Genomic DNA, 27,291 nt, shown 5'->3' on the forward strand with positions numbered 1-27,291 from the left:
GGTGAATAGGTTTTGCGAGACTAATGTAAGAAATATTGTAACTTTTGTAAACAATAAATAAATAATAATAATAATAATAATAATATAGGAGTTTTACTGTGTCCCGGTTTGTGGAAGTTGTTTGGTTTGCCCTGGGTTAAGGTCAAACTTTACAGTACAATGCGTAGTACTAAATTCAATGAGTGCGAAAGAGAGCCATCGACACGGGCCGATGCGTGAAACAAAAGATTTTGTATGAGTAATTAACATAATAAGGAGTGCCGCTGAACTCGGCTCGCGCGCGCCGGGCGGCGCGGCGTGATGCGATGTTGCCGTTCGTATGTAAACAAACAAACGTTATAAAGAGCTCTGTCAGTGATTTCGCAGTTTTTCTTTTAAATAAATATTAAAAAATAGTTGGTGCGCAAAATTTTAGATAAAAATGGAACATTATAGTGTGTCTGACACATGTAATGGATGAATCATAGATCAGATCTCAACCCGCTTCACCGGCGACCCGCCCCCGCGGGTTGCCGCCCGGGGCGGGCCGCCCCCTCCGCCCCACCCACGCTACGCCACTGGTATGCAGAGGTAGATTTGATCATACAAAAGATAGAAAAATTTAAAAAAAAAAATTCTTCCTCAAAGAATATAATATTTTTAATGCCTAAATGGTTTGGTTGCAAAAACCTATTACGGCTCAGTCTCATGCCGAATATGACATTTCCTTTTCTTCTGGATCAATCATTTCATCAATGTTTTGTTATGACGTTGTCACGTTAAACTATCGTCCGTAAACCGACTTTACAGACAACCAATTTTTTAAATGCTTTTATTGATTTAAAATATCTTTCAAATTGTCAGAATCAATTTTAATGTCAAAATTTTGCCATAAATATCGATACCATCTAACTCTTCTTCTTAGAAATTTCTTTCTTTCAGGTTTATATAATATGTTAATAATGTCTTATCTTGAAATCTAATTTTTAAATGTATATTTCCTAGATTTACATATTGAACATATACGACACCCCCCAAGTGAGGGAAAGTGGTTCAGCTGCCTCCACCTCATCCGGCTGCACCAGAGGCTTTTGCGCTCTCCTAGGCATCCCATTGTGGTCATGGATCTGTGTCCGCATTATGCATCCCTGGCAGCGTCGCTTCGGGATTGTGGTAGGGCCTCCAGCTGGTCCCGGTGTCACTATACCGAAGCTGGGAGTGGCATGGAACAGGTCCTGCGTAACTTGTGGCAAAATCATTTTGTATGTAGTAGGCGTTTGGTCCGTTTCTTTCGGGTTGTCAACTTCAAAGACATTTTCTTCTAGGATTGTTGTAATTCAGTTATTGTCCCAGTGCACTTTTCACAACCACTGTCCACCCAGGTGCTCCAAGTTTGTGCTCCAGCTCAACCACCTTAGGATCATGTGTGGTCCCGACCACCTATAATTCAGCCTGGCACCCCCACCTTCGGTATGCCTTGCTGCCCCAGTAAAAAAGCTGAAATCACGCCTCTGCCTGCCGGTAGCCAGAATGTAATTTGAGGGTTATAAACATCAGGGTATTGTTCAGGCCCACCAAGGCCTCTTCCACACTGATATGCAGTGGTAGCGAACTGACTGTAACACTATTCAAGTGACAGAAGTCCGCACATAAATGCAAGATCCCATCCTTCTAGGCAGCTAGGATGATGCGCGAGTTATATGTGCTGCTGGAGGGTTCAACGACACAATCTTGCAACATTTCGTTCACCCTTAGCTTATCACCTGTTATCAGATATCCTATCTCCTGGAGACTTAATACACGGAATGGTCATGAGTGGTAAGGTTTCGGTGTTAGGTCAATGTCGTGCACCTGACTAGATAGACAGGGCAGTGGCAAAAACACCCTGCCTTTACCTGAAAGCATCCTGGTACTCTAGAGATGCCTCATTGTCTAAGTCCTCTAGCCTTGAGGGGCTCTCTTGGGAGAATGGGTATACTACCTAGTACACTGCCAAGTGCTTGTGTTGCCAAGTGTTTGTGCTTGAGTTTCACTAGACCTGAGGCCAGCACTATCACTGTGTCATGCTCCACCAACCAAGTCTGTCTAACTACCAGGTCCTCCCTGAGTACCTCTAGAAAAATTGCTGGAGTTTGTGTAACCAGCTTCCTCACATTCACCATGATGATGGCATCTCCGATAGCTGTCCCGAATATGGTGCTTCTTGTTAGGCGTAGTGCACAGAATCTCGGGTCGTCTGCTGACAGCACCAAGTATTGGGCCACAAAAATTTGGCTCGCCTCCTTGTCTACGAGTGTGACTGTTGGTCTCTCATTCAGGGTGATGTGACCCACATCAGCTAGTCGTCTTGCTTGTTTAGCTGTCCCAGTGCCAAGGATGTCTTGCCAGGGACTTAGGCAGTGCAGGAGCCAGAAATGTATATTCTACCCCCGACTGCCCATTTCCTGATGGTTGTTGCTGTTGTGCTGGGCAGTCCTAATGCCATTGGTACATGACATTACAGAGGTATGGCGATGGTAGGTCTCCATCGCGCCAGTTGCCTGCATTCCACCACACTGGGGCAGTGTTCTGGAATTTTGCATCAAGTTGGGCTTCGATCGCTTGTGTTGCCATTTGTCATGGATGTTTGTGCTGCATATCTCCATCTAGGGGTGCGGACAACCTGGGCTGTTTTCTGGTCTCTCGTCCAGGAGTTGTTGTAAGTGTCTGCCACCCCAGAAGGATCTGGGGTTTACCTTCCATGACTATGGCCTGTTATACTACTGCACAGTTATAGTACAATGTGGCTTGAAAAAGAGCTGTATTTCGTCCCGCACCAACACAGTCATGTCTGGCAACACTCTTTCGTGCACTTTCCCGAGGACTATGCAATTATAAAGCTTCAATTTGCCAGCTACAAACTGCTCCACAGACTCTGTGTCCCTCTGGGCCTTGCTGTAGAAGTAGGCCTTGCAGCTTAGCACTGCCTGGCTTTCACCAAAGCACTTTACGATACACATGGCGAACTCCCACCACTGCATGTTGTAGCACCCCCACAGGGTCCACCACTCACGAGCTCGTCATACAACTGTTCACTCATGTGTTGTGTCCACTCCTCTGTCGGTACACCGCATTGCACCATGCATCATTCACATCACTACATAAACGAGTCTGCCTCTGTGGCAACCCACATAGCATGTGAGACTGGCGGCATTATCAACCATGTTGGCGCTTCCCAGTCTATCAGATTTGGCGATGGTGAATTCTGGTTGGGCGATACAGTCCCGACATGGTTCCCCGAACAGCATCTACACACATCACTTCCCTCCTTTTCTGGGCTTATGGAACTTGCTAGGTTCACCCCTGCACTCCACATCTATCCTGTTGATTCCTGTGTGGCCATCCACCTCAACTCGCTCAGTGTTGCTTGTAGATCCCACAACAACAAGTCCTCAGCTATTTCTGGTTTTACCTCACTGTGCCTTAGCAGCATGCATGCACTTGTGTTTCGCCATTGTAACTCTCATTTTATAAGGTCCATTTCCTTTGGAAGATGACATGTCATGTAACTTGGCTATCAAGCTGTGTCGCAGAATTGTTTACAAACACTGTGCCATGCACTGTCTATCCATCAGCACAGTTGTTTGTGTGCCCGCTCAAATACAGCTCACACATGCCGCTACGAGCACTGATCCATTCGTTAATGAAACTGATACAATAAGTGGGAAGTGGGGAAGGGGTATCGTGGCATCGTCTTGTGATGAGAATCCATTGTGGCCTATAGAGTTACCTCATATTGTCGGCCTGGCATACCCATACTGCCCAAACAAGATCCACACTTTTCCCTGCCACATAGAGCTATCCTGTAGACTTCTCGCTGTTTCTTGCCACACATTCGGACACCAAATGAAATGATCCAGTATCCACTGAGGGTGGAAAGATGTGGTGGACATTGCTCAGATGTCAATGATGTTCTTGTTTTGCCCGGTGCCATCTTTCAGAGAGTGGAGTGTGGGCCGTTCGGGCTCTGTGACCACTGAGCACATGACCATGTCGGGAGATACTCTAGTAGTAGGAAGCTGGCCATTATACCTCATTGGTCTGTGTTTTTGAACCCATTGACATGACCCTACTTACATTTCCCGCACACATGTGTACAGACCAAAGCAAGTAGGAGGAAAGGTGGGTTAAATTGTAAATAATTACTCACAGTTAAGTGGCAATGCTGTTAATCCTTTTATTATAACACAGGATACTAAGAAGTGCCACTACAAAATACACTCGCATAATGTTGGCGAAATTGTAATTTACGTGTCACTTGCTTGTAGTCCGTGACACAAAGACAGAGACAAAAACACTAAAAACTAACGAAGAGAACAAGCAGTAAATCATAAATAAAAATAGAAATAACAGATCATGACCGTGTCTGTCTTCGGTGGTGACCCGGACAGGACTAGAGACAATGATGCCTGGATGCCATTTCTGCGAGCACGAAGCGGAAGTGACTTCACGAACACAGCTCAATTTAATACTTAGGAGTCAGTTTGTTGAGATATATGTAAACACAAGGTGGCCATTGACTGCAGCAGTCAGGATAGGGTCAGCTCAAGCTGCGGCATGCTGCAGACAGGGCTAGGACCCGAGCTTTGATACTGCCGACGGCAGTACGACGTTAAGATGTCTTAACTTTGGCGGAAAGTATTAGAAATTTAATTTTTTCATCGTTACAACTAAAATTTTAAATATAAAAATATTATTACAAACCTAAAAATAAAATAAAGTTTTTCAAGTAAACATGACATAATAATAAATTCAAAACTATATGTAACCTCGCGATTTCTGAATATGTTATGCTTTCAATTAGAATAAGTAATTATGGAGAAAGGATAGTATTAAGATTACTTTAAAAAAAAACCGTGAATCAATTTACACCACTTATAATAACGTTGTTATAATGTAAAAAAATAAAATTAAAATGTAAGTTGGCTGTCCTGGTGTCTTTTTCAGTTTTTTATTTGTAGTCTCAGGCAGCAAGGCATGGAGTTACGAATAATATTTCTTAATTTATGAAAAATATCTGCTTAACCAACTCAGTTGCATGTAAATTAAAATACCTGACAACTTTCAGGGCCAGTTTTTCAATATATTTGCAAATAATGCCTGTCATTCCCAACCTTTAATAGTTTTTCATTTGTTAGTGTTTTCGCTATTGCTGTGACGTCACATTAGGTTTGTTGTGCAGTGTGCACTCGTGAGTGCGGCCATTGCTTGTTAAATCATATTGAAATGTGACAAGTAATATTTTCCACTTCTTACCCTTTAAATAAAATCCTCTGTAAATTTCGTATTAAATTTTTAGTTAAACACAAATTTACATCAAAGTATTTGCGATAGGATATGGCCGGTGAGTATAATATTATTAACCTTTTTTTTTTTTCGCGCGGCCTAATTTGGCCCAACGCATGTCATAAACCTGTATAAATGAAGATGAATTATCAGTTATAAAATAATTGTGTGTTGGCGAAGAAGAAATGTTAAATTACGTATATAACTTAGTAGTATTCGCTGATTGCAGGTAATGGAGACATTCAGTGGTGCTTTTCGCAGGTCAAGGGTGCCCTGGACGACGATGTCACTGAAGGTAAGAGTACATTTTCACCGGCGGCATCTGTGACTTGTGAGAGTGCATAGTTTCTTTAATCTTAATTCTTTGAAAGCCTGCCATTTTACATTTGTGCCATACGAAGTAATTGTAATATAGGTTATTGCTAGAAAGAAGTTACATTGTTTGGTGCTTCCAAGAACAAAGTAGTTATGTTATTGAATAAAGTAAAGGTTAATGTTTGGAGGAGAAATTGGTTAATATCGATTAGATTGGCATCCCTGTAAATGAATTCCGCAAATGCAGTTTTTTACATCCCGACATTATTTAGGTAATTGTTCAGTATCACATGACCAAGTTTATCTCTTGATCCTGTATACATTGAACTTGTGGTACATTATCTTGCTGTTTTAATTTAGTTTGTTGAAAGATCTTTGCCTCGCACAAACTAAAATATCACAATACAAACAAATTATGTTAGGTCTTTTGGAAATTTTTTTCACTTGTATTCAACTTATGATCATAATTTAGTGTTATAGCACAAGTTTTTATTATGTATAGTATCCCTTAATGTAATACATTAAAACAACTTGCATTTATGTGCCATACAATCAATCAGCGTATACTGGGTAATGTCATCAGGATCAAGGAATAAACTTGGATATGTGATTTGGAGCTTTTACCATTAGCCACATTGAAAATACTGTAGAATCATGTCATCAGTTGATTAGGTTAGCTTGGCTGCATTAAAATATTGTGAAATTGAATTAGTGGTTGATTAGGTTAACTAGTATACTTACATTTTATGCACGTATTGTGAATTTAATATGTTTTATTAATGTAGCTCACCTGGTATAACTTAGCCTACCTATCACTTTTTAACAATCTCCAACTTATGTTAAAAACTAACCTTGGAAACATAATTAAGGAAGTAGAGCGATCACCTTTACTTAAGAAATGTCAAGAATAGGGGCACATTGGAAAAAAAGCAAGCAGAAGTATGAAATTGAAGGGTTTTTAGTTACTAACAGTTGTTCTGATCATTATGTAAAAACAAAAGGCATTGCATTATGTTTATTATTTTTCTAGTAGTTTACTATTTTCACAGTTATTTAAGTAAGGTACATTTTTAAATGATGTAAAACTTTGAATGATTGGTTAGGTTATGTTGCTTCATTAAATACACAAAATTATGTAAATGGTTAGTTTTGTAAGGTTAGTTAGATTTAAAATACTGTAAGATAGTTTGGGGGTTGGTTAATAGGTATTTCCTAACAAGTACACTATTTTGCAGTGTTTTAAGTGTAGAAAATCAAACCTAACCAACTAATTTCATGTAATTTTGATTTAGCTAATCTAACCAACCGCCCACACAAGAAACTCCAATAAATTGAGGATAACAAGTCATAATACCAGTCAGTATGAAAAGGGCACAAATTACATAGGCATAAAAATTTACAACTTATTGCCACAAAATGTCATAAATATAACCGATTTACCTATATTCAAAAGAACAATCAAAAAAGTTCTGTTAGAACATCCTTCCTACTCTCTGATAGATTCTTTGACCTAATAACAGATAAGAAAACTAAACTCTGGTAAATTTTATTTAAATACATCACAAAACCTAATCTATGATATTCTTACTTTGTAGCTTTACCGGGAATTAGTAATTAAATTCTGATTTTTTTTTTTTTTTTTAACTAGAGATGTTTCTATATTTTCCTTGAAAACAGCATCTTTACATTCCTACTGGTTTGTGAGAAATTACTGTTTATGGCTTACATTACAATAGCTGTGCATTGAAGCAACATCACCATTTTTTTTTGACGTTCTTATATATGGAGAAACACAGGATCAGCAAACCTAACCTTCCCAACATTTAATTCCGAGGCCGTGTTATTGCATGTTCGGTATAAATATTACAAATTTGTTAAAACGTGGGAATGGTTGTTTGTATTAGGTTAGCTCCATTATAAGTTTTTAACACTATAGTGAATGGTTGGTTAGGTTAGTATACTCTACTGTAAAATATTTAATGGTTGCTTAGGAATTGCAACGTAGCTTAGCACCAAATACACACAGTCCATTCCAAGACCCAAACAGTTCCAAAGTTCAACGAACGTTAGGTACCGAATTACGCAGCTAGCACTAGCAACTTTAGTAGTCGATAAAAACGCTAATAAAAGTAATAAAATATTTATTTATTTATTTGTAATTGTAACATGCCAACCAACAGGACAAAGCCTTTAATGGTTGGCATACAATTAGATACATATACACACACACAATAAAAAAACATAAATGAAAAACAAAACAATACAATATAGTACATTTAAAAACAAAACACACATAACAAAAGACAATAAAACAAAATTCAAACGTTACAATTTAGACAATATAGAACTAAAACACACATGATCATTAAGAACTAAGGAAAATAATTAAAGACTTTATCAAATTTATTAAAATTGGTTATTAGCCTAAAGATAAGATCATTATTTCTGTTAACTGTACATAAAGTGGAAGTTAAACGTCTGTTGAAAGGAGGTACTCTTAAACCAGTGTTGTCAAGTATATATTTACAGTTTAATTTGTTAGTATAACAGTTTTTAATGAAAATAGAGTCAAGTAATTCTCTTCGACTTGAGAGAGATATCAGATTGGGTAGAAGAAGATGTTTTTGATTAATAATATTTATTAATTTATTCTCTATATTTTCGATTTTCATATTATCGCACATATTGATGTTGTTCCAAATTACTGAACAGTATTCTAGTTTTGACCTAATTAATGCTAAATAAAGTGAGAGGATAGAATCAGTTTTTGTAGCATAACATGTGACATATTTAATTAAAGCTAATGTTCTTCGGGAACTAGAAATTAAATGTTGAACATGTTGGTGTCCATGTAGTCTTTCATAGACTTGTGTATCGGAGAAATTAGAGAATAATCAAACTACATTTAAAATACTTTAAGAAAGTGTAGATGGTTGATTAGACAAAATGTTTGTATGTCATTTGAAAATGCAATCAATTTTTAGTTCTTGACATTTTTTTTAAAAAAATAATTCTATAAAGTGTAATCGCAATACTATAAGTAGTTTACTGATAGTTTACAGTTTTATTGGATGGCTAAAAATATGATTTAAACTAATTTTACTTTTGTTTATTAGTTGGAAGCAATTATGCCAACTGTGGAAGTATTTAAACCACACGGTATATAAGGTATCTGTAAAGCTGAGTTAACCTTAGTTATGTAAACTTAAACATTTTTTATATGTTTTTAATTATTTAAATGTATTTTTCACAATAGCCTTCTTTGTTATTGTGAAAACAAAGATGATGCATTGAATGGTATACTTTGACTACATTTCAAACTGTTCTATTGTCTATCTTTTCTTCAATGTTACTTTTTTATAAAGTGACTTAAATTTGTGATTTGATTTAGTGGGACTGTTTTCCACGAGAGATGTCCCTTATCCTGTTGTCGCCACCCTACTGTTTACTTTATTTTAGCTGAAACTTGATTGTGTGGTTCTCCAGATCCTTAGGAATATATCTTAGCCTAGGCTGTTTTCAAAAAGACAGAGATTTGCAAACAAAAGTAAATATAAAAATGAACAATTGCTTTTACATTTCACAGAACAGTCATAGATAATAAAGCAGGAACCTAAGATTCATGGAATGTATGCTTACCTATGACCCAAGTGTGCCTGGAAAAAACTCCAGTTATTTAGAAAAACTGTTAAATTATGTAAATAAAAAAATGCTTAAAACATTTGCACAAAAAACATTTAAACATACGTACAATGAATACATGAACTACATAGTATCAAGCATTCTAGCCAAATGGCAACATATGTACAACGTCATCACTGACACAATGTGATCAGAATAATGTAAATATGACAAAAAGTATGCAAACAATGCCTGCCTGAAATATAATATACACACTGAGAAACTGCTTGTAATATCACTATGCGTCCCATGTAAATAGTATTGATGATTATGGAAAAGTAAAAAATGGTTTATTTGATTTTTCAGTGGAGTATATAAAATAACAGTTACCCCATAGGCCATAGCTGAATGCCTTTTATGCCCTAAGGTCATATTACTTTTTTTATGGTGCCCTTTTTTTTAAATTATGGCTGCAGATGAACATTAATGACGTTGCTCTCTTTTCCTGTAGTCAACTGTTACCCACTGTTCCGCGCTGTTGGTTGTCGATCTGCTAACACTTAACTCTTATGCGTTTCAACATTAGTAGACATTTAGGCTGCTGATGTGTTACGACACGTACAGTATTGAAACATCAGGCGTTCTGGGGGAGAGCTGTTTATGGGCACTGTAGAGAGACTGTCAGTTGCGGGAAACTCGCAGTTTCCTGGGAATGACTCAAGAGGACTTGTGGGCTAGGGTGGCACACACTGGCTTCGTGACGAGACACCGTCGAAGGGTGGCTCAGAACGACCGGGCTCTCCCTTTGAGATGGAAAAAAATGTTTGGTTGAACAGGTTTGTTGCTCCTGGAACACTAGGTTTGTCGTGGATGCTGCTCCTTAAGTCCGCTTTTGGACGTTCAATTTTCAGTTGAGATGTACGAGAAAAGGACAACATTGATTTTTTTAAATTTGGTCTCAACCGGTCCCTCCAGCAAGAAGTAACTGCAGATGTTGTAATAATTATTTCGCAAGCAATGTCTCTGACAAGTGTTCAAGGCTAGGTCTTATGCTCTGTCGAGTTATATAATATGTTGTACAGGAGCTTGTTCTGCAAAGCTGTAGCTTTATGTTGGGGGGGGGGGGGGGGAAATAATAATAAAATGGCAGTGACTAATGTTGGACATGCCAAAGAGTACACCTGTTACCATTCTGTAGGTAAACTGTGACACTTTCAAGACTGACAAACTATGCAGTGGTTAATATTTAAAATTATGAAGTATTTGATATTAGAGTTAAGTTTTGTTTGAAAATGCTGATAGGCTTCATGATTTTAGTTGCATTTTGGTGCTTTTTGGTGTATTAATTTTAATTTCGGTGTTATATGATGTAGGCCTATTTACATGCCTTTCTGTATTATTTTGGTTTTATCTCAATTCAACATGTAATCTTGTTGCTAATCAGCACCCTTCATGGTCTCTAATGACCCCATGTCGAAATTGCGAACCCTAATTGAAAAAAGTGTCTTGAAAACCAGAGAAATGGTCAGTATCTAAGAACAAAACAGTATCATTAATTTTTCATGCTATGCAGTATCTTAATGTCTTAAAACCAAGTGTATTTTAATGATTAAGGGCGCGGTTACACGGCACCCTGAACTACTTCAGGTGAACATGTTTAAGTAAACACGTTTACAAACGCGAAAGTGTACGGTTACACGGTAGTTGCTGAAAAGTGTGTTCAGCTCTAAAACCGATTGTCTACTGTCAACGAATGACTGTTGTTGATCTTCTCTATTTTGTATCCAGAAAACGCAGAATTTTCTCACTTGTTTATACAATATTATCAGCAGAAATGGAATGTGTTTTCATATTGCTCAATATTTTTTTTTACAAATCGGGAATTCAAACAACATGCACAGTAAAATTTCTTAAACTTATTTTTTATATAATTTTTTGAGCGAGAGTACCTATCTCAGTTTTAAGAAAATTAAGGTCAGGATAAATTTAAAAAATATATATATATAATTACCTGTTGATTTTTTTTTTGTTGCATTCGGCAAAATATTACTCGAACTTGTGCCAGGAACACTTTCCATCTTGAATTTCTGCAAAGGACTGTTTATATTCTAAACAGCCAATCAGAGGCTAATGTAGAAGATATGTCGATCTGAACTACTTTGCCAACCTGTTTAAGTTAAATGGGAAATGGCCTCGAACGAAACATGTTCAGACTGTGTGTAACCGCTCTCAACAGCTGAACATGTTCACCTGAAGAAGTTTCCGACTACCGTGTAACCGCGCCCTAAATTACTGTTAGTAATCCATATTCGATTTTCACTAACATTGAGGGTAAGAGATACAAACAACTTTCTTTGTAATGAGTTTACTAACAATAATGTATCATTTCAAAGTTTGATCAAATGTATTCATTATCTTTATCGGACTGGCAGTATTGGTTACGTAGTTTAAATCAAAATAGTTACAGTACAAATTGTATATTGTGCAGGGAAACATTTTAATAGTTAAATTTTCAGGATGTGTATGTTTGTCGAAATATGTTATGATAGTAATTATTATTGTAGTTATCTGTTATTTTTACATATATACCGATGAGCCAGGAGAAAAATGTCGTGTGGAACAGGGAAAACTCAGGGAAATGAGCTGAAGTAAGAGTGTAGGATCCTTGTTTATTATGTTGGCTTTGAAGAAATTGTCAGGAGGGGTTTATTGCGTAACTATTTATTGTAATAAATAAAATGTGTGGATTATTTTGCGTTAATTTCCTTGTTCGCAATCTGTATGAGACATTACATTTCCTTCTAGATTCATCTAGCTAGTGAACTGAAGTGATTCACATTTTTTTGTGTTGTAGCTGACATCATATCTTGCGTGGAGTTCAACCATGATGGAGACATGCTCGCTACGGGAGACAAGGGAGGAAGGGTCGTCATCTTCCAGAGGGACCCGATTGTGAGTGTTTTCGATCCGCCATTGCTCTGAAATGAATTTTATCCCGTGGTATGGATTAAACCATCATGAGGTTTCCATTGTTTCAATTTTATCTGTGCAATTAATGATTTTGTTCAGACTCATATGCTGCATTGCCGGTAGGGGTGGAACTGAGGTAGAGTGTTGTGTTTTGGGAATAATAGAATAGTTTGTAACCATTTATGTTTGCTACAGGATATGTTGAAAATAAGCATCACTATTATTGTAGCTGTAAAAAAATTTTTTTTTTAGGGAATATAACCTAATGAAGATAGGCATAGTTTTTTTCTTTCTTCAAGCTATTGGAATCTTCCCTTTTGTGAGGGAAGGGGGAAGTACAAAACTTGTAAACTACCAGATAAATAATATAAGTATAATATTGCTGACATGTACTTTCACTAAATAATTACTACCATTTTTGTATTACTTCAAGGTTGTGTCAAGTAATGTCAAATAAGCAAAAAAAAAAAAAAAAAAAACTTGAATATGATGGTGAAAATTTGATTAGATATGTTTTTTGGCAAAAAAATATATATTTTTTCTTTGTCAAATTATTAACTCGTGACTCACGGAAACTTGAACAAGGCGTATTTTAGGAGTGCAAATTTTGAGTGTGGCTGTAAAACACACTTGATTTTACTACGGTGCACACCAAAAGTCTTGTGAGCTGTTTCCATAGACCTCCGCGTACTATTTTTCTGTGCCAGATGGTTATGAATGACGCTTTTCCATCGAACTAGGGACCTCAGCTCACAAGGCATTTAACGCCCACTTTACTGATTATTTTTTTCTGTGAAGTTTGTTTTTCGGGACGCAGCTTTGTTTTGTTTCCAGAGTAAAAACTGCATCCCGAGGCGAGGGGAGTACAACGTTTACAGCACTTTCCAGAGCCACGAGCCAGAGTTTGACTACCTCAAAAGTTTGGAGATAGAAGAAAAAATAAATAAAATTAGGTGGTTAAAGAGAAAAAATCAAGCACATTTTCTTCTTTCCACAAATGGTATGAATGTACTATTACACAAACTACATATTTTGCCCCCTCTCCTCAAACGTGCACTAGTCAATTATTCTAAAATACATTCTTGTGTCATGTGTGATGGCTTAATTGTTAAGTCATGATCTTACCTTTTCTTTTTGTTGATAATGTTAAGTATTTTTAACTAACACCAAAAACTTTATGTTGTTTGAATTTTGCTCTCAAATCATTCATGACTTTTTGCATTTAGAGAGTAATGTGTATTAACTATATCTTGGAAAAAAATTTGTTGCGTAATTCTTAAGTCATAAATCACAGAAGTTGTCATCTTAACAATTTTATGACATGAAAAAGAAAAAAAAAATTACAGTGCTTATGACTGAAGCTATGCTAAAATGACTGCACGCGTGTGCGCGCACGCACGCACACAGACACAGTGACAGAGAGAGAGAGAGAGAGAGAGAGAATGAGAGAATAATTTTGATTCTACTGTGCAGAATAGATGATAAACTGCTAATAAAGAAAATTCCTTTTGTTGGGTTGAACATTTTTACACACAATTCATAAATGACTACGATCATAATTTTGGATAGTGTATATGTGAATCTCTGTGTGTGTGGAGTTGTGTGTGAGGTGTTGTGTGTGTGTGAGGTGTTGTGTGTGAAAACCATTTATTTGTTATTGCATGGTAGGTTGTGTGTATTTGTTGTCTGTACCTAACATAATAGATAGGGAGCAGATTATGTGGTTATTTGCAATATCCCTAAATTACATTGAAATGCAAGTTAAAACACCATATAGCACGAAAATCCAACTATATCACAAAATTCTGCAGCATTTTACCCAAACTTACTTAAAATCACAAAAAAAGGTAATCTTTTAAAGTTTTGAAACTCAATGAATGTTATTATTTCCATACAAAGTTTGTACCCAAGTGTATAGATAAGAAAAATTAATTTAATTAGTTTGATTGTGCATATTTTATAGAATATTTTTAAAACTACAAATGCTTGCCGATTTAATGTATTGTAAAAATGCAGCATGACAGCATTGCACAATTTTGGTGGAATAAGTGCTACAAAACATAATTTATAAAAATAAAGCAAGACTGAAATATTCTGTTTTATGAAGACAGCATTGAGAAATTCTCCATACTAAAACTACTATTGCAAAAAAAAAATATGCCTTGCAAAGATTTAGTCTCTCATGGGCAGACTTATTTTCAACTCCAAAAAAATATTTTCCATTTCCAGTTGAATAATTGCTCAGTTATGCATGTTCTGTATGTCCTATAATAAATAAATTGCACAGTAAATGACTTTTGGAATTATTAATGTGTAAACATCTAAGCTCTCGGTATAAAGCATTTTTAGGAGTAATTTTGTAAATGGAATGGAAGTCCCGTGGAATGGAAATGTGTAACCATGGTGCTGCCATCTGTGGCGGATGGCGTGATCCAAAGCTCATAGAGACAAAGGGAAGCTTTATAGAATTAACTGTTTAGTGAATTTTAACAAGATGGGTAGTACCTATTTTAATAAAATTCCTTGTTGAAAATTGGGTCCAAAGCCAGAGTATAATATTTTTTCAAGTTTTTTCTTTTTTTTTTTATGGAGCCATTTCATTATATAGTTTAAAATTTCTGTCTGCAAATGGAATCAGTCGATACGCGAGGTAGCTGCTCCGGCAGCGAATTCTAGCGATTGGTGCTGAAACTATGTGTGATTTGCATCCAGAAATGTAGTTAAAACACAATTTGCATATATATTTATCACGCTTGACATTATTTTAATGAATTATACGTTTAATTTTGTGTCTGAGAGCATAACACATGAATTTGCTCGTTACTGAGGGTAGATGTTTACACGTCACTTGCGACTTGCGAGTACTGATAGACTCACTCACATATTGTTATATTTGTGTTTTTCCTCATAGACAAGACTATAAAGTTGTGGAAAGTATCTGAAAGAGACAAACGGGTTGAAGGCTACAATACTAAGGAGGAAAATGGTCAGATCCGAGACCCAGCCTGCATCACAGCCTTAAGAGTAAGTGTGACGAAACTCTTGGGATTTTTCTGATATAATGATTTGCTTGTTTGGATTTAAAAAAAAAAAGTCATGTTGGGAATATTGATGGGAGTAAGTTTTTATTGCTTTTTTTAAATTTATGTTGTAGGTTCCGATAATAAAGCCAATGGATCTGATGGTGGAAGCATCTCCGAGAAGAATATTTGCCAATGCGCACACATACCACATAAACTCCATTAGTGTTAACTCTGATCAAGAAACTTACCTGTCTGCAGATGACCTGAGGATTAATCTGTGGCATTTAGAAATTACTGATCAGAGTTTCAGTATCCTTACATGCACAGTGTCTGGCACGGCTTGCAAAATATATATTTTTTTAATTATTGTCATGATAGCAGGTGCAAATGTCTAGCAAGTGAACATTTATTATGCACCAGACAATGACCCTGTACAGTTAGTTACTGCTTAGAAAATAGTTCCAAACATTTTGCAGTGTATTTTAAAACTTAAGAAATTATGGTCAGAAATTTAATATCTACAGTCACCTCACTAATACAAACCTGAAGGGACCATAATTTTTTAATTTTGCAATAATAGCTATTACAAAATTTAATCATAGTTTTTATATAACATTTAATCAAATTCAAATAATAAAAAAATATTTTTCTCATTTAGCACTTGCATGATACCTTAAAAAAATGTATTTCAAGAAAAATTGCTCACAATTTTATACAACACCAAATGTTCTTTTTTTTTTTAAAGATTTAAAAACATAATTTTATGATAGCTACACCTGTAGCTAAATTAATATTTTGTACTGTACTATACTTTTTAAAAGAATTTAAGACAGAACAATAAAGCAAATGTTAGAAATTATCTACTAAAAGACATACCATCATTTTGGAAGAACATTTAATATCCAAGTTTTCCCCCCAACTTACACTGATCCAAACAATGGCATCAGTATTATTTTAGTTGATAGTTCACATTGCTTTTTTACATTATTATGGGATATTGGTTTTAACCATCCTTTACTACATATAATGATTTACCTTTGGAAAAAAAACACTTAGAATTACATATTATTATTAAAAAAATTACTTAGCACTTTTAACTCCTATGAAATTTGTAGGGACTGTGATAACACTTTGTACAAATGAGAGTTTTGTATTTACAATGTTTTTATTAATGAGGTATAGTTTAGGTTAAACAATTATAATTCAAAAATTCTTTATGATCTCTTACTCGTGAGTATAGTTAATCAAATGTTAACACAAAACTTGTTTTGTTCAGTTCGATCATTAAGTATTTATTAAAATTATGTGAGCAGATAATTGTATTTAGTTGCTGGATTAACACTCACTAGGATCATTATTGCAACTCTACTGTGCAATGCATAATTTTAGTCCATCCTGGAGTATATTGTCTCTGCTACTTTTCAGATTGTGCATGTTCTTGTTTATAGTTTGTGAAAATTGCAGTTGACTACCTGATTTTCGAAATTAATGTATGTCAACTAATAAGTTTTTGGTGCTCTTCTTTCTTCTTCTTTTCCTTAACGCGGTTCTCAGATATCGTGGACATTAAGCCCACGAACATGGAAGAACTCACGGAGGTGATAACTGCTGCGGAATTCCATCCCGTGGAGTGCAACTTGTTTGTATATAGTAGTAGTAAGGGTACAATTAGGTTGTGCGACATGCGGGCGGCTGCACTTTGCGACAGGCACGCAAAACGTAAGTATGTAATTAATCGTCTTTTTTTTATTTTGTAATGAGCTGTGGTTTTCCTATCCTATCTCAACTACTTCAGTTTACGAGTGCAGCTTTGTGTGCAAGTAATGCACCTACCTAGTAGAGCTCAACAGTTTCTCATAGCCGTGTTGTTAGTTCAAGGAAAAAAGTATGCATTCTGACTCTGTGTCCTAAATGTTACGAAGGAAAATTTTGGTAATACTATTTTAAAGGACGTAAATGATACCAGCACCAAGAATAATTAATGGATACATGTAATATTTTTTTCCTTGAACCACTGCCTTTCCTGGTTAGTATAAAAAATAAGAAAGCATATTATTTTAACATTGGGAGATAGCAGGTTAGAAGGATAGTACACAACTCTATATATTCACTAATATGTACATGTCTTTTTCACTATCTTGTTAATGTAGTACAAAATAACTTTGTGGTTATAATGATAAATTTAAAGTTCGTCAAAAAAATGTTTACCTAATTATCGTATGATGTATTTACATAGGTCTGTGTAACCTGACTCAACAGTAACTCAAGTCTCTTATTGGTCCTTGTACGCGCACCACTGCCCACAAATTCTGTTACTACGACAACCTACTTCTGCATCACGTTGCTGACGCCTCCTCAGCCACTAAGCCTCCCTTGCCAGCCGAACAGTCTTCTGTTCACCTCGAGATTCAAGTCGTTGCCGACACTTAATTGCTTGAATCACCAAACCATACACTTTGAATCGGCCAGCCAATGCACTTGCATATCATGCAGAATTGGCCGAGGAAAGATCTTGGAGCTTTCCAACAGAGCAGTAATCAAAATTTTCTTTATCTTTGGCCTGGAAATTGCTAGAGAATTGTTCTTTATTGCATATTTTTATACATTTTGGGAGAGAGTGAACAGAAATTTAGACACTTCTGGCCACACACTGCATTATTTTAAAGAGTTCCACGTTAAATTTGTCAGAGGCCTGAGTTTCGTATTATGAGTATATTTGCAACAAGAGAATACATGAATTCACTTGTGCCCGATGTTAAATGTTAGACATCACTGGCGAGTACTAAAAGACTTAAATAATTTTTTTTTTATGTGGATTCCAACTGTTGCCATTCGTAACCGAGTCACAGTTTTTAGTATTGACTTTTTTCATTTGGGTACAGTTTTTTATAGTAGGTTAAATGTCACTTTTCATCGGTACATTTTCATGGTTATTTTTTGAAGAAGACAGATGCTCACCTGTATTTTTATTACTATATAATTGCTTAATACAACTTGTTTTGAATACCATATTACGTTATATTAATCTTTTTTATTTGTGTTAAAGCAGTATTGATTTTATTCAATATTCCCGCAAAATTTCCAATATGCATGATCACAGACCTTTCACTGTGTTGGCTGTGTTGTGAGTGTGCTGTATGTTGTGTTGTGTCGTGTGTTGTAGTGTTTGAGGAGCCGGAGGACCCCACCAACAGAAGCTTCTTTTCGGAAATCATTTCTAGTATATCCGATGTCAAACTTTCCAACTCTGGGAGATACATGATCTCGAGAGATTATCTATCCGTCAAAGTGTGGGACCTCCACATGGAGACGAAACCTATTGAATCCTATCCAGTGAGTACACAGTTTTTTTAATGTTACTTTTTCTTCTTTTTTTTTGCTAAACCTTAGGAAAGTGGGAATTAAGGAATGTTCCAAGTTTATTATTTTTATTGAAACAGTAATCACAAGTTACACAAAAAAAATTGTTTATTTCATTAATAATTTCACTGATAACCAGCCATTTGGGACTCATTCGTTGAAGATTTAGTATACACTGAAATTGGTTTTCTATTTTTTTTTAGCATGCATCATTAAAAGAAGACAACATAAAGACTTAAGTAACTACCTCTTGGCTTCTCAGTTGAGGCCATTTCCTTGTAGTTGATGATGTGCCCGATGTTTTGGTATGCTTTGTAGCCATCTTCAAGGATGATTAATAGAGACAAATGTTTTTCGCGATGCGCGAAATATTAGTGAAATTAATATACACAAACTTAAAAAAATGTGAAATTATCAATTACTTAGAGAAATCACGAAAAAAATTAAGAAAAAACACATTGAAAATAGCTAAACGTCCGTATTTTGATGACTCGATAACAGTAGTTGATTATAATCGATTGTTAACGACTTTCAATAGTCTAGGAAGTCGTATTTGTGTCGCACTATCGCCTCGCCAGAGTCGCCACTCGCCATAGTTTGTTAAAATGGCGTGGATGTAATCAAACGTTTTTGCTCTGTTTCTTTTTGTAAAACGTTGATTTTAAAATGGTTGTGACAGTATTTGACAGAGCAGCGGAGTTTGCGAGTGAAGGGTTCTATGTCTGACAAAGTGCAAAAAATTCTCATGTGCAAGTACTGCAACGTTAGAATAGAGTGGCAATGAAAAGACACGTGCTTGAAACACATAAAAAACAGTGCCTCGCATAACAAAACAAGAAAAGTCAACAATCCGGTGCAAAAAGGCGAGTTTCGCTGGAATCAGCCTTGTTGACGGCAAAAAAAGCAAAATTTGACAAGAATGAGATCATTATGTCAACAACTCGAGCTTTTATCGAAGCGAACATCCCGATTTAAAAACTGGATGACCCGAAACTTCGTCAATGGATGCACAAGTGCATTGCAGGTAGGGCGTACAATATTTTGACAGTTTTGTGAATTCTTAAGCAGATAAACAGAACGTTACGAAAATAAATTTTGTTAGGCCTACCTACTCTTGAAATATTCATATAGCTGCAAGTCATGTTTTTACAGCACTTATTGGAAAAGTTGATATAACCTAGCCACAGGTAAATATAGACGTAACTTATTTGTTTTTAGGTTAAGACTTGAGCTTTTCTTTTGTCAGTAAATTTTTTAAAACAGTTTCCAGTACTGTGCTTTGTAACATGTTTAGGCCTAATAAATATATGCATTTTGTAAAACCTGAACATTGCAGACAAAAAAGTTTTTATAAATTGTGCAATAATATCTTGTGAATTATCCTACTCGGAATTGTGGTAGGCCTTACAGGTTACAGAGTTTAAAAGGCATACATAGGTCTAGAAAAGTATTTATTTTTGTGGTTTGTATAAGAGAGAGTTGCATTTAATTATGTTACAGTAAAAATTTAACAAAACATTTTATTTATCCACCACTTTTTTTTTTTTTTAAATTTAAGGCGCTGGGAACTTGCCATCTGCCAGTAGAATATGGAAATGCTCTGCATAGTTGTTGAATTGTTGCTTGTTCTGTGCAAATATTTGGTAAAGTTATGTATGAAACTGTGTAGTTCTACTCTTAAATGACATATTAAACACATTCATGTAGAACTTATATTTATAAACCTCATGTTGCAGTTTTGAAATCAACAAAAAATTTGACGAAACTACTGATGAAATAGCGAAAAATATACCGTAATCATCTCGTAAAAAGTAACGAAATTGTGCAAATTTTTTCACCGAAAACACCTCTGTCTAATAATTAACCATTGAGAATTGGTGTTCGTGGATCTTCCTATCGGTAGAAGTGGCAGTATATTAAAACACAAAGTACACAGGAAACCTGCTTGCACTGACAAGATACCTAAATGCAAGTTCCCACCATCCTCCAGTTCACAATGAATCGGTAGTCTCCACACTGTTCAACAAAGTACAGATCATATGCCACGAATCCAGTACAAAAGAGAAACTGCAACATGTCAAAATGTATCTTGATAGCTAATACTACGCAGAGAAAGAAATGTCCAGAGTTGAACAGAAAACTCAGAGGGTAACACTGAGTACCTGGACCACAAAGATCATTCGCAGCACTGCCATACATCAAGGGGGATTACAGAAAGAATATCCAAAGTTCTACAAGAACGTAACATCGAAACAGTGCAGATGTCAGTCAGTTAACTGGGCACTGTGAAAGTCAAAGAACTGTGTAGTTACCTCCCAGGAGTTATAGTTCCCTGCTCCCCACAGCAAGACCAACTGTCGGAAGGATCTCTACTCGCCTGAAAGAACATTTAGCAGACAGCAAATACAACAGAAACCACTTGGTCATAGCTAGGGAAGGTATTATATGTTGAATTGTGATAAAACAAAAATAACACCAAAAAAAACATGTCAGTGTGCCATATAACACTGAAATTAAAATCCAAAAAGTATCAAAAACAATTTTAAAAAAACTAATCAGCATTTGAATTCAAACCTTAACTCTTATGACAAATACCTAATCTTTTAAACATTAAATTTGGTGGTGACAAATTATTTAGCATGACATTTGTGCCAAAATTAAATAAAAAAATATTGTAAAAAGTTTTAATTTTTATAATTTTAAACTGTTACTAGTTACTTATTTTTAAATTGTGACCTTAGTACATTTTTCAATCACAGAAGTACTCAACATATTCATTTTATTTGTTCTGAAAAGTTATAAATAATTAATAATAAAAAATACATTGTGTATCATTCAAAATGAGTGTTGTGGGGAAATTAGTATCATGGAACATTTAAGTATCGTAATTTTTCAGTAATATTATCTTTTTTTTAATAAACACATATAAAAAAATATAAATAATAATAATAAATCTTCGGTTTTTACAAATTAAATTGACCTGAAAATAAAATCATTAAATCTTGTCTCTAGCCATAACACATCACTACACTGAAACAGGACATCCAGTCCACTTCGACCAAGCCCAACACATTGTAAATATTGCCAACTACAATCAAAGATTAATCAGAGAAGCCTTAAAAATCAGAACATTTCCAAATAGCATCAACAGAGAAGATGGCTACAAATGAAGTAATGTTTTACAAAAATCATAAACAGTCATCATTAAAGAATTAGAAAAAGTCCAGCTTGTGGCATCTACCTGTCTACCAATCGGTCTGATTGGCCAGACCTTCCTCCACTCAGGGCCTCCCTACCCCAGGGACCAATCACAGCTCAGCTGCGATCAACCCCTATGTAAATACTGCGCCCGAACACCAGGCCGAAGCTGCTAATTGTCCTTGGAAATGGCTGCAACAAATCGCCCTGAAATGTCGGATATATCATCAACCACAAGATGTGGCTGCAACCCAGAAGCCATGATGTAGTAACACTGGCCATTTAAGTGTGAGATCTAGATGAAAACTTTAAGTTTTAAAATTCATGGTTGCATGGTCACCATGCACATTAGAAGTGAAACGCCACAGATAAGAGTGGAAATTTTTAGGGTACGCTATTATGTATTTGAAATAAGCATAATCAAGCATTGAAAATAGGCCTTTATTTTCTAGTGTTTGTCCATGTCTTCAGTTGTGTTTATGATACCTAAAATATAATACATAATCCTATTGGAAATATCTTTAAAGATTGTCACAATTCTAATGCTATCACCTGATCTTCTCAGAGTTCTGAGTTTAGAGTTGAAAATTATGATTTGTGAAAATATGCAAGCGTACCTGTGCAAAAGTACTAGAAAGTATGAAAGAATATGCAAAGTTATGCAAAAGTATGAGAAAATATGTAAACGTTTACCAAAGTATTGGAAAGTATACAAAATCATGTGCTGCCATGTAACCAACTGTAAAGACGTTTCAATTCAAAAATTTTTTAATATCCCGTGCCATCGAGCAATTACATACGTTGCACACGTTAAACTCTGTACCTACTCACTTCAATTACCCTGTGATTCTGATGTTAATCTCTAATGACAAAAAAAAAAAAACACATCTAAACATGTTATTTTCGTTGTTCATCAGCAGCCAGACAAAAATATTATCAATTTTTGGCGCTGTGTTCAGATTGTGAAAAATGTAATGTATAATATTTTAAAGATAAAGTCCTTTTATAATTCATTTTAAAGTTGTATTATTTTCTTCATGGAAATGTAATACGCACATAAATGTTCATCCATGTATATCATTGTGCTGTAGAGGCTAAAAATGCTGGATCATGTTACATTTGCCATTATACCGCAGGAAAAATATTGGGTGGAAGAAAGAGAAATGTATTAAAAAATTTAATTCATGTTAAAATCCACCACAAGGCAGCAGTTTTTTTACTGTTAATCATTTTAGTAGCAGAGGTACCCAGGGAAAATGGGTAAAACCTGGAACAATCTGAGAGTTTTAAATTTGTGTAAAAATCACTGAAATGTATATTAATTTTCAATGAATTTAAATTAAATGTTTAGACTGATACTTAATCATTTATTGCTAGCCCATTAACTGTGCCATGCATATTGTGTTTGGCTTCGGTCTTTGTTGCAGTACCAGTGTGTCAAGTATTTTTGAGCAGAATGGAATCTTGTGGCACGTGAGAGCTAGCTCCATCCTGGATGTAATAGTTTTCAGATTTTTTATTATTATGAAACAATTTTGTCATAGCGTTTAAGAATACATAAATAAGTAATGACTATGGCAGTGTTAGTAAGTACACCCACCCCTTGAAGTAACGCCATTCAATTAGCGCGGTTTTGAAGTAACAGCGCCAATAGATTACAGCAGGATTTGAAGTAGCGTTGTCATAGATTCAAAGTAGCACTGTTTTCTTTTCTGTGCATGCACAGTGGCAATGGCACTTGTGTAGCCTTGAATATAATGTAACAAGTCAATAGTGTGACGAATAACAAACAATATTTTGCTCTTTCCTCAATAGCAATTTGCTTCCTATATTGCGTATTTATCTCCGCCTGTGTGTTCAGCCAATGTTTATTTTACGTCATCTCGCATATCAGCAGCAGTTCTGGAGAGTAAAGCTTTACCTTGAGTGTGCTAAGATGCGCTAGTGGTAGGTAAATCATGGCAGATACACATTTAGTTAACATCAAAGTCGGAAATGATGTTAACAGGTTAAATAATCTTTATAATTAAGAAAATGTTTAAATTATGCTTTTTAAGTTATTATAACTGAAGTGTATCTCCTATATTAAATAATATTATTTTGTAACTTGGATATGTTGTTAATGTGTACTTAGGAATGTTATGCCCAAGCCCTATTATGTAAACAATGTGATGCGTGAATATTTTATATTTAATTTTAGTTTGTTTAATCTCAAAATGTTATTCAACATTTGTTTAAATAAACTTCAAATGTATTTAGACATATATTTTGTGCTGTAAATTAATTTTGATGCAAGCAATATCTTGATTAAAATGGTAGTCAGCAGGTACGCAAATAGGAAAAATTATTTTGATTAACATACACGCTTATGGGAAATCAAAAGTATTTTATTAATGCTCTGTTTTCCTGGAACGAATTAGAGTGTTACTTCGAGGAGCGGGTGTACTGCAAAAATTAGCATTGTTGGTTTTCTGTAGAAATATTAGATGTTTGGATCAGGGAAAAACTATAAAAGACCTGTAGAAGTTGAGAAAATTGGTTTGTGTTTGCCTGGACACTATGGTACCTGTGCTAACATGTCCCGCTGAGAACTTTTTATAACTGACGGAGGCTCTTACAAGGAGTTGTGTTCTAACTGCATTTGGCTGGACCAAGGTATTTTTAAAGGTGTGTTCCCTCACTCCTTTGCCGGGCCTGCCTGGAAAGGTTTTCATATGATAAATCTTTTTCGTTTAGCTCATGTAATATGAACGTGAACCTTGTGTAAATTACTGAATATAAATATAAATTGTGCAAATTAATTTACCTTTTTAAAAATTAAATTTTTTGCAACCTCTGTATTTTTTTAATGATATAATAAATGGACTGGCTCACTACTGTATGTGAGCGTTAATTATTTGGTTAAGTCTTAATATTTGGGTAAACTTCATTTAGTTCTTTTTATGCTGAAAGTTGGCAGTTTTGCTGTTTTGTTTAACAGTGTACAAAGAAGCATTTGTTCTCTTTTCTGATAAGGGAAGTGCAGCTGCCTATGAGATGGAAAACCGTGAGAAGTTAAATAATACGGTGACCATTTGCTTACATTTGTAACATCACTGCTACTGCAACATCGACATACTTCTAGCTGGGCAATGGTTGTTAATGAAAATAAGAATTTGTAACATGTGTTTCTTTAAACTCTAGAAGAGCAGAAATCATGATTATGAATCAAAACAGACAAGAACAGCAGAAACAAATTACTCCCATATTTGTAGGTAAAAATATCAGGAAAAAAAGTGAGGAGAAAAGAATTTCTTTGGTCATCCATTATACATATTACATATATTTTTTTTATGTTCACAAGCTTGCTCAAAGAGTTTGGACCAGTTATATTATGAATAAAACAATAATACAATGACACCAAATTAAATAAGAAAAAAGTTAATTTTTCTTTTAATCTTCTATTTTCTGAATCCACCTCTGGTATTGCCATGAGTGTAGCCGTTTGGCAATCTCCTCATTTTGTGGGTTGGGGGGGGGGGGGGGGGGGGTATAAATTAACAGGAGAGGAAATGGAATACAATTTACATTTACATGTATATTTTTAATTGATCATAAAAAAAATTATATTTGACAGAATTGAAAGAATGGCCAGTTAAGAACTCTCTTAATTGTTCTTTAAAGAGCTCTCTGTTAAAGAAGCATGCTCCTAGTATGTGTCAAGGCAAGACATTTCATACAGTTATTGCCCTATCTCTGGTTCTCTACAAATGTTCATAGTCTTATTCCAATTGTAATTGTGTTTTGTTTTTTTCAGGTGCACGAGTACCTGCGGTCTAAACTATGCTCCCTGTATGAAAATGACTGCATCTTTGACAAGTTCGAATGTTGTTGGAATGGCAACGATTCTGCCATCATGACCGGCTCCTACAATAACTTCTTCCGCATGTTTGACCGCACAACCAAGAGGGACGTAACGTTAGAGGCGTCGAGAGATATCGCGAAACCGAAAACTGTGCTCAAACCGAGAAAAGTAAGTTCATACAGACATTTATCCATCTAGAATTTCATCTGTCAAAATCTTCCACAATTTTGGGAAAATTTAATATATTTTATCTCAAAGAAATTCAAATTACGAGGGTTGTCCAAGAATTAAAGACGTTTGTCATTTGCAGCAGTACAGACAAAATATTTCTCGAGTTGGCAACAGTAGCTGGTAGCACGTAATTCCCCCTCCACAACTTGCGGTCGCTCGGCTGAAAAGTAAAAGTCTGGTTTAAACTCAACTTTGAGCGATAAAAACTGAACTCTTTTTGACTCTTCAAAAATTTGCAGACTCATTAATCTCTAAAAAAATTATTTCACAAATTAGGTTGGCCTTTATTTAGTCAATTTTAAAGTCATTTTGAGTTGTGTTTTGTCTTATGTTATACAGTGAAACCTCATTAATACAAACCTGAAGGGGAGAAAAATATTTCAGTTTGTAATAACGAGGTTCATATTAATGAGGTTCTTGAGCCAATAGGTATAATAAGAACTCGATAAGAAATATTGAATTCCTACATGTCAGAGCACTAAAAATGTGGAATATTATTATTGTAATAGAAGCCAGATATTGACATGCACACTAACAAAATACACTTAGTAGCAATTTTAATAAAATACACTATAACAGACTGATAATTAGTATACATATACGTATGTATGTATTCTTATTTAATATGTTTCCAAAGTTTTGACAAAAATGATTAACATTTACCGTACAGTTAATTGCTGTTGAGTGTATAGCAATTCTTATGCAAAGTATGCAAGATATATTTACATAGGTTTAAAAAAATTATTAATTTTTTTCTGGACACAATTATCTCTGTAAATATCATTTACAGCAGAACATATCTTCTCAAATCCTGCAATCAAGTCAATTGGCACATCACTTGCAGCAAGTACATTTTCCAGTGTACGCAAAGCACTGATTGTGTCACTTTTGCTTGGAAGTTTATGCACTACCTCACCATTGTCGTCATCACGATCATTATCCTGACTTCTACCACCCTCACAAAGTGACTGTACAGCGTCAGCCCTTGGTGTTTCCTGTAATCCTCGTGAACCAACAAGATCTTCTGCAGTTAATCTTGCACTGGTGTACACACTGTCATCAATATGAACAAACTCATTGAAGTCATTATCAACTTGCACGTGTTCTTTTAACTCTTGCCAATCCTCTAAAGGTTGATCAAAATCAGGTTCTTCAACAGTTTGCTGGCCAAAACCACTTTTTGCAAAGCAATGCACAATTGTCTTTTGGCTGATGCTGTCCCACGACATGGCTATACTGCGGATAGCATCCAAAACTGACCATCTAGGAAGCTCAGTCTTTCCTTTTTCACACTGCCTGATAAGGTATTTCACCAAGCGCTGTCTGTAGTTTCTTTTGAAGCACTGTATTATACCTTGGTCGAGTGGTTGTGTCACACTTGTATTTGGTAGCAAGAAGCGTAAGGTAATGTTTTTCAACTTCATA

At 35.4% G+C, this 27,291-nt stretch overlaps 1 protein-coding gene across 3 annotated transcripts in view; it reads left to right on the plus strand.

Moving 5' to 3' along the window:
• LOC134539696 (protein phosphatase PP2A 55 kDa regulatory subunit) overlaps positions 1–27,291 on the plus strand; it is a 244,390-nt gene that overhangs the window by 210,602 nt on the left and 6,497 nt on the right. For 2 of the 3 annotated variants that reach the window (XM_063381908.1, XM_063381909.1), the window contains 8 exons: positions 5,534–5,599; positions 12,095–12,192; positions 13,045–13,210; positions 15,122–15,234; positions 15,365–15,542; positions 16,788–16,952; positions 18,397–18,566; positions 25,588–25,803. In XM_063381908.1, the coding sequence (XP_063237978.1) occupies positions 5,534–5,599; positions 12,095–12,192; positions 13,045–13,210; positions 15,122–15,234; positions 15,365–15,542; positions 16,788–16,952; positions 18,397–18,566; positions 25,588–25,803 (1,172 nt within the window). Of the gene's footprint in view, positions 1–4,954; positions 5,363–5,533; positions 5,600–12,094; positions 12,193–13,044; positions 13,211–15,121; positions 15,235–15,364; positions 15,543–16,787; positions 16,953–18,396; positions 18,567–25,587; positions 25,804–27,291 lie in introns of those variants that run through there. The other variant, XM_063381910.1, reaches the window with a different exon arrangement.

This window comes from Bacillus rossius, chromosome 15 (assembly GCF_032445375.1).
Source record: "Bacillus rossius redtenbacheri isolate Brsri chromosome 15, Brsri_v3, whole genome shotgun sequence".
NCBI classification, from domain to species: domain Eukaryota; kingdom Metazoa; phylum Arthropoda; class Insecta; order Phasmatodea; family Bacillidae; genus Bacillus; species Bacillus rossius.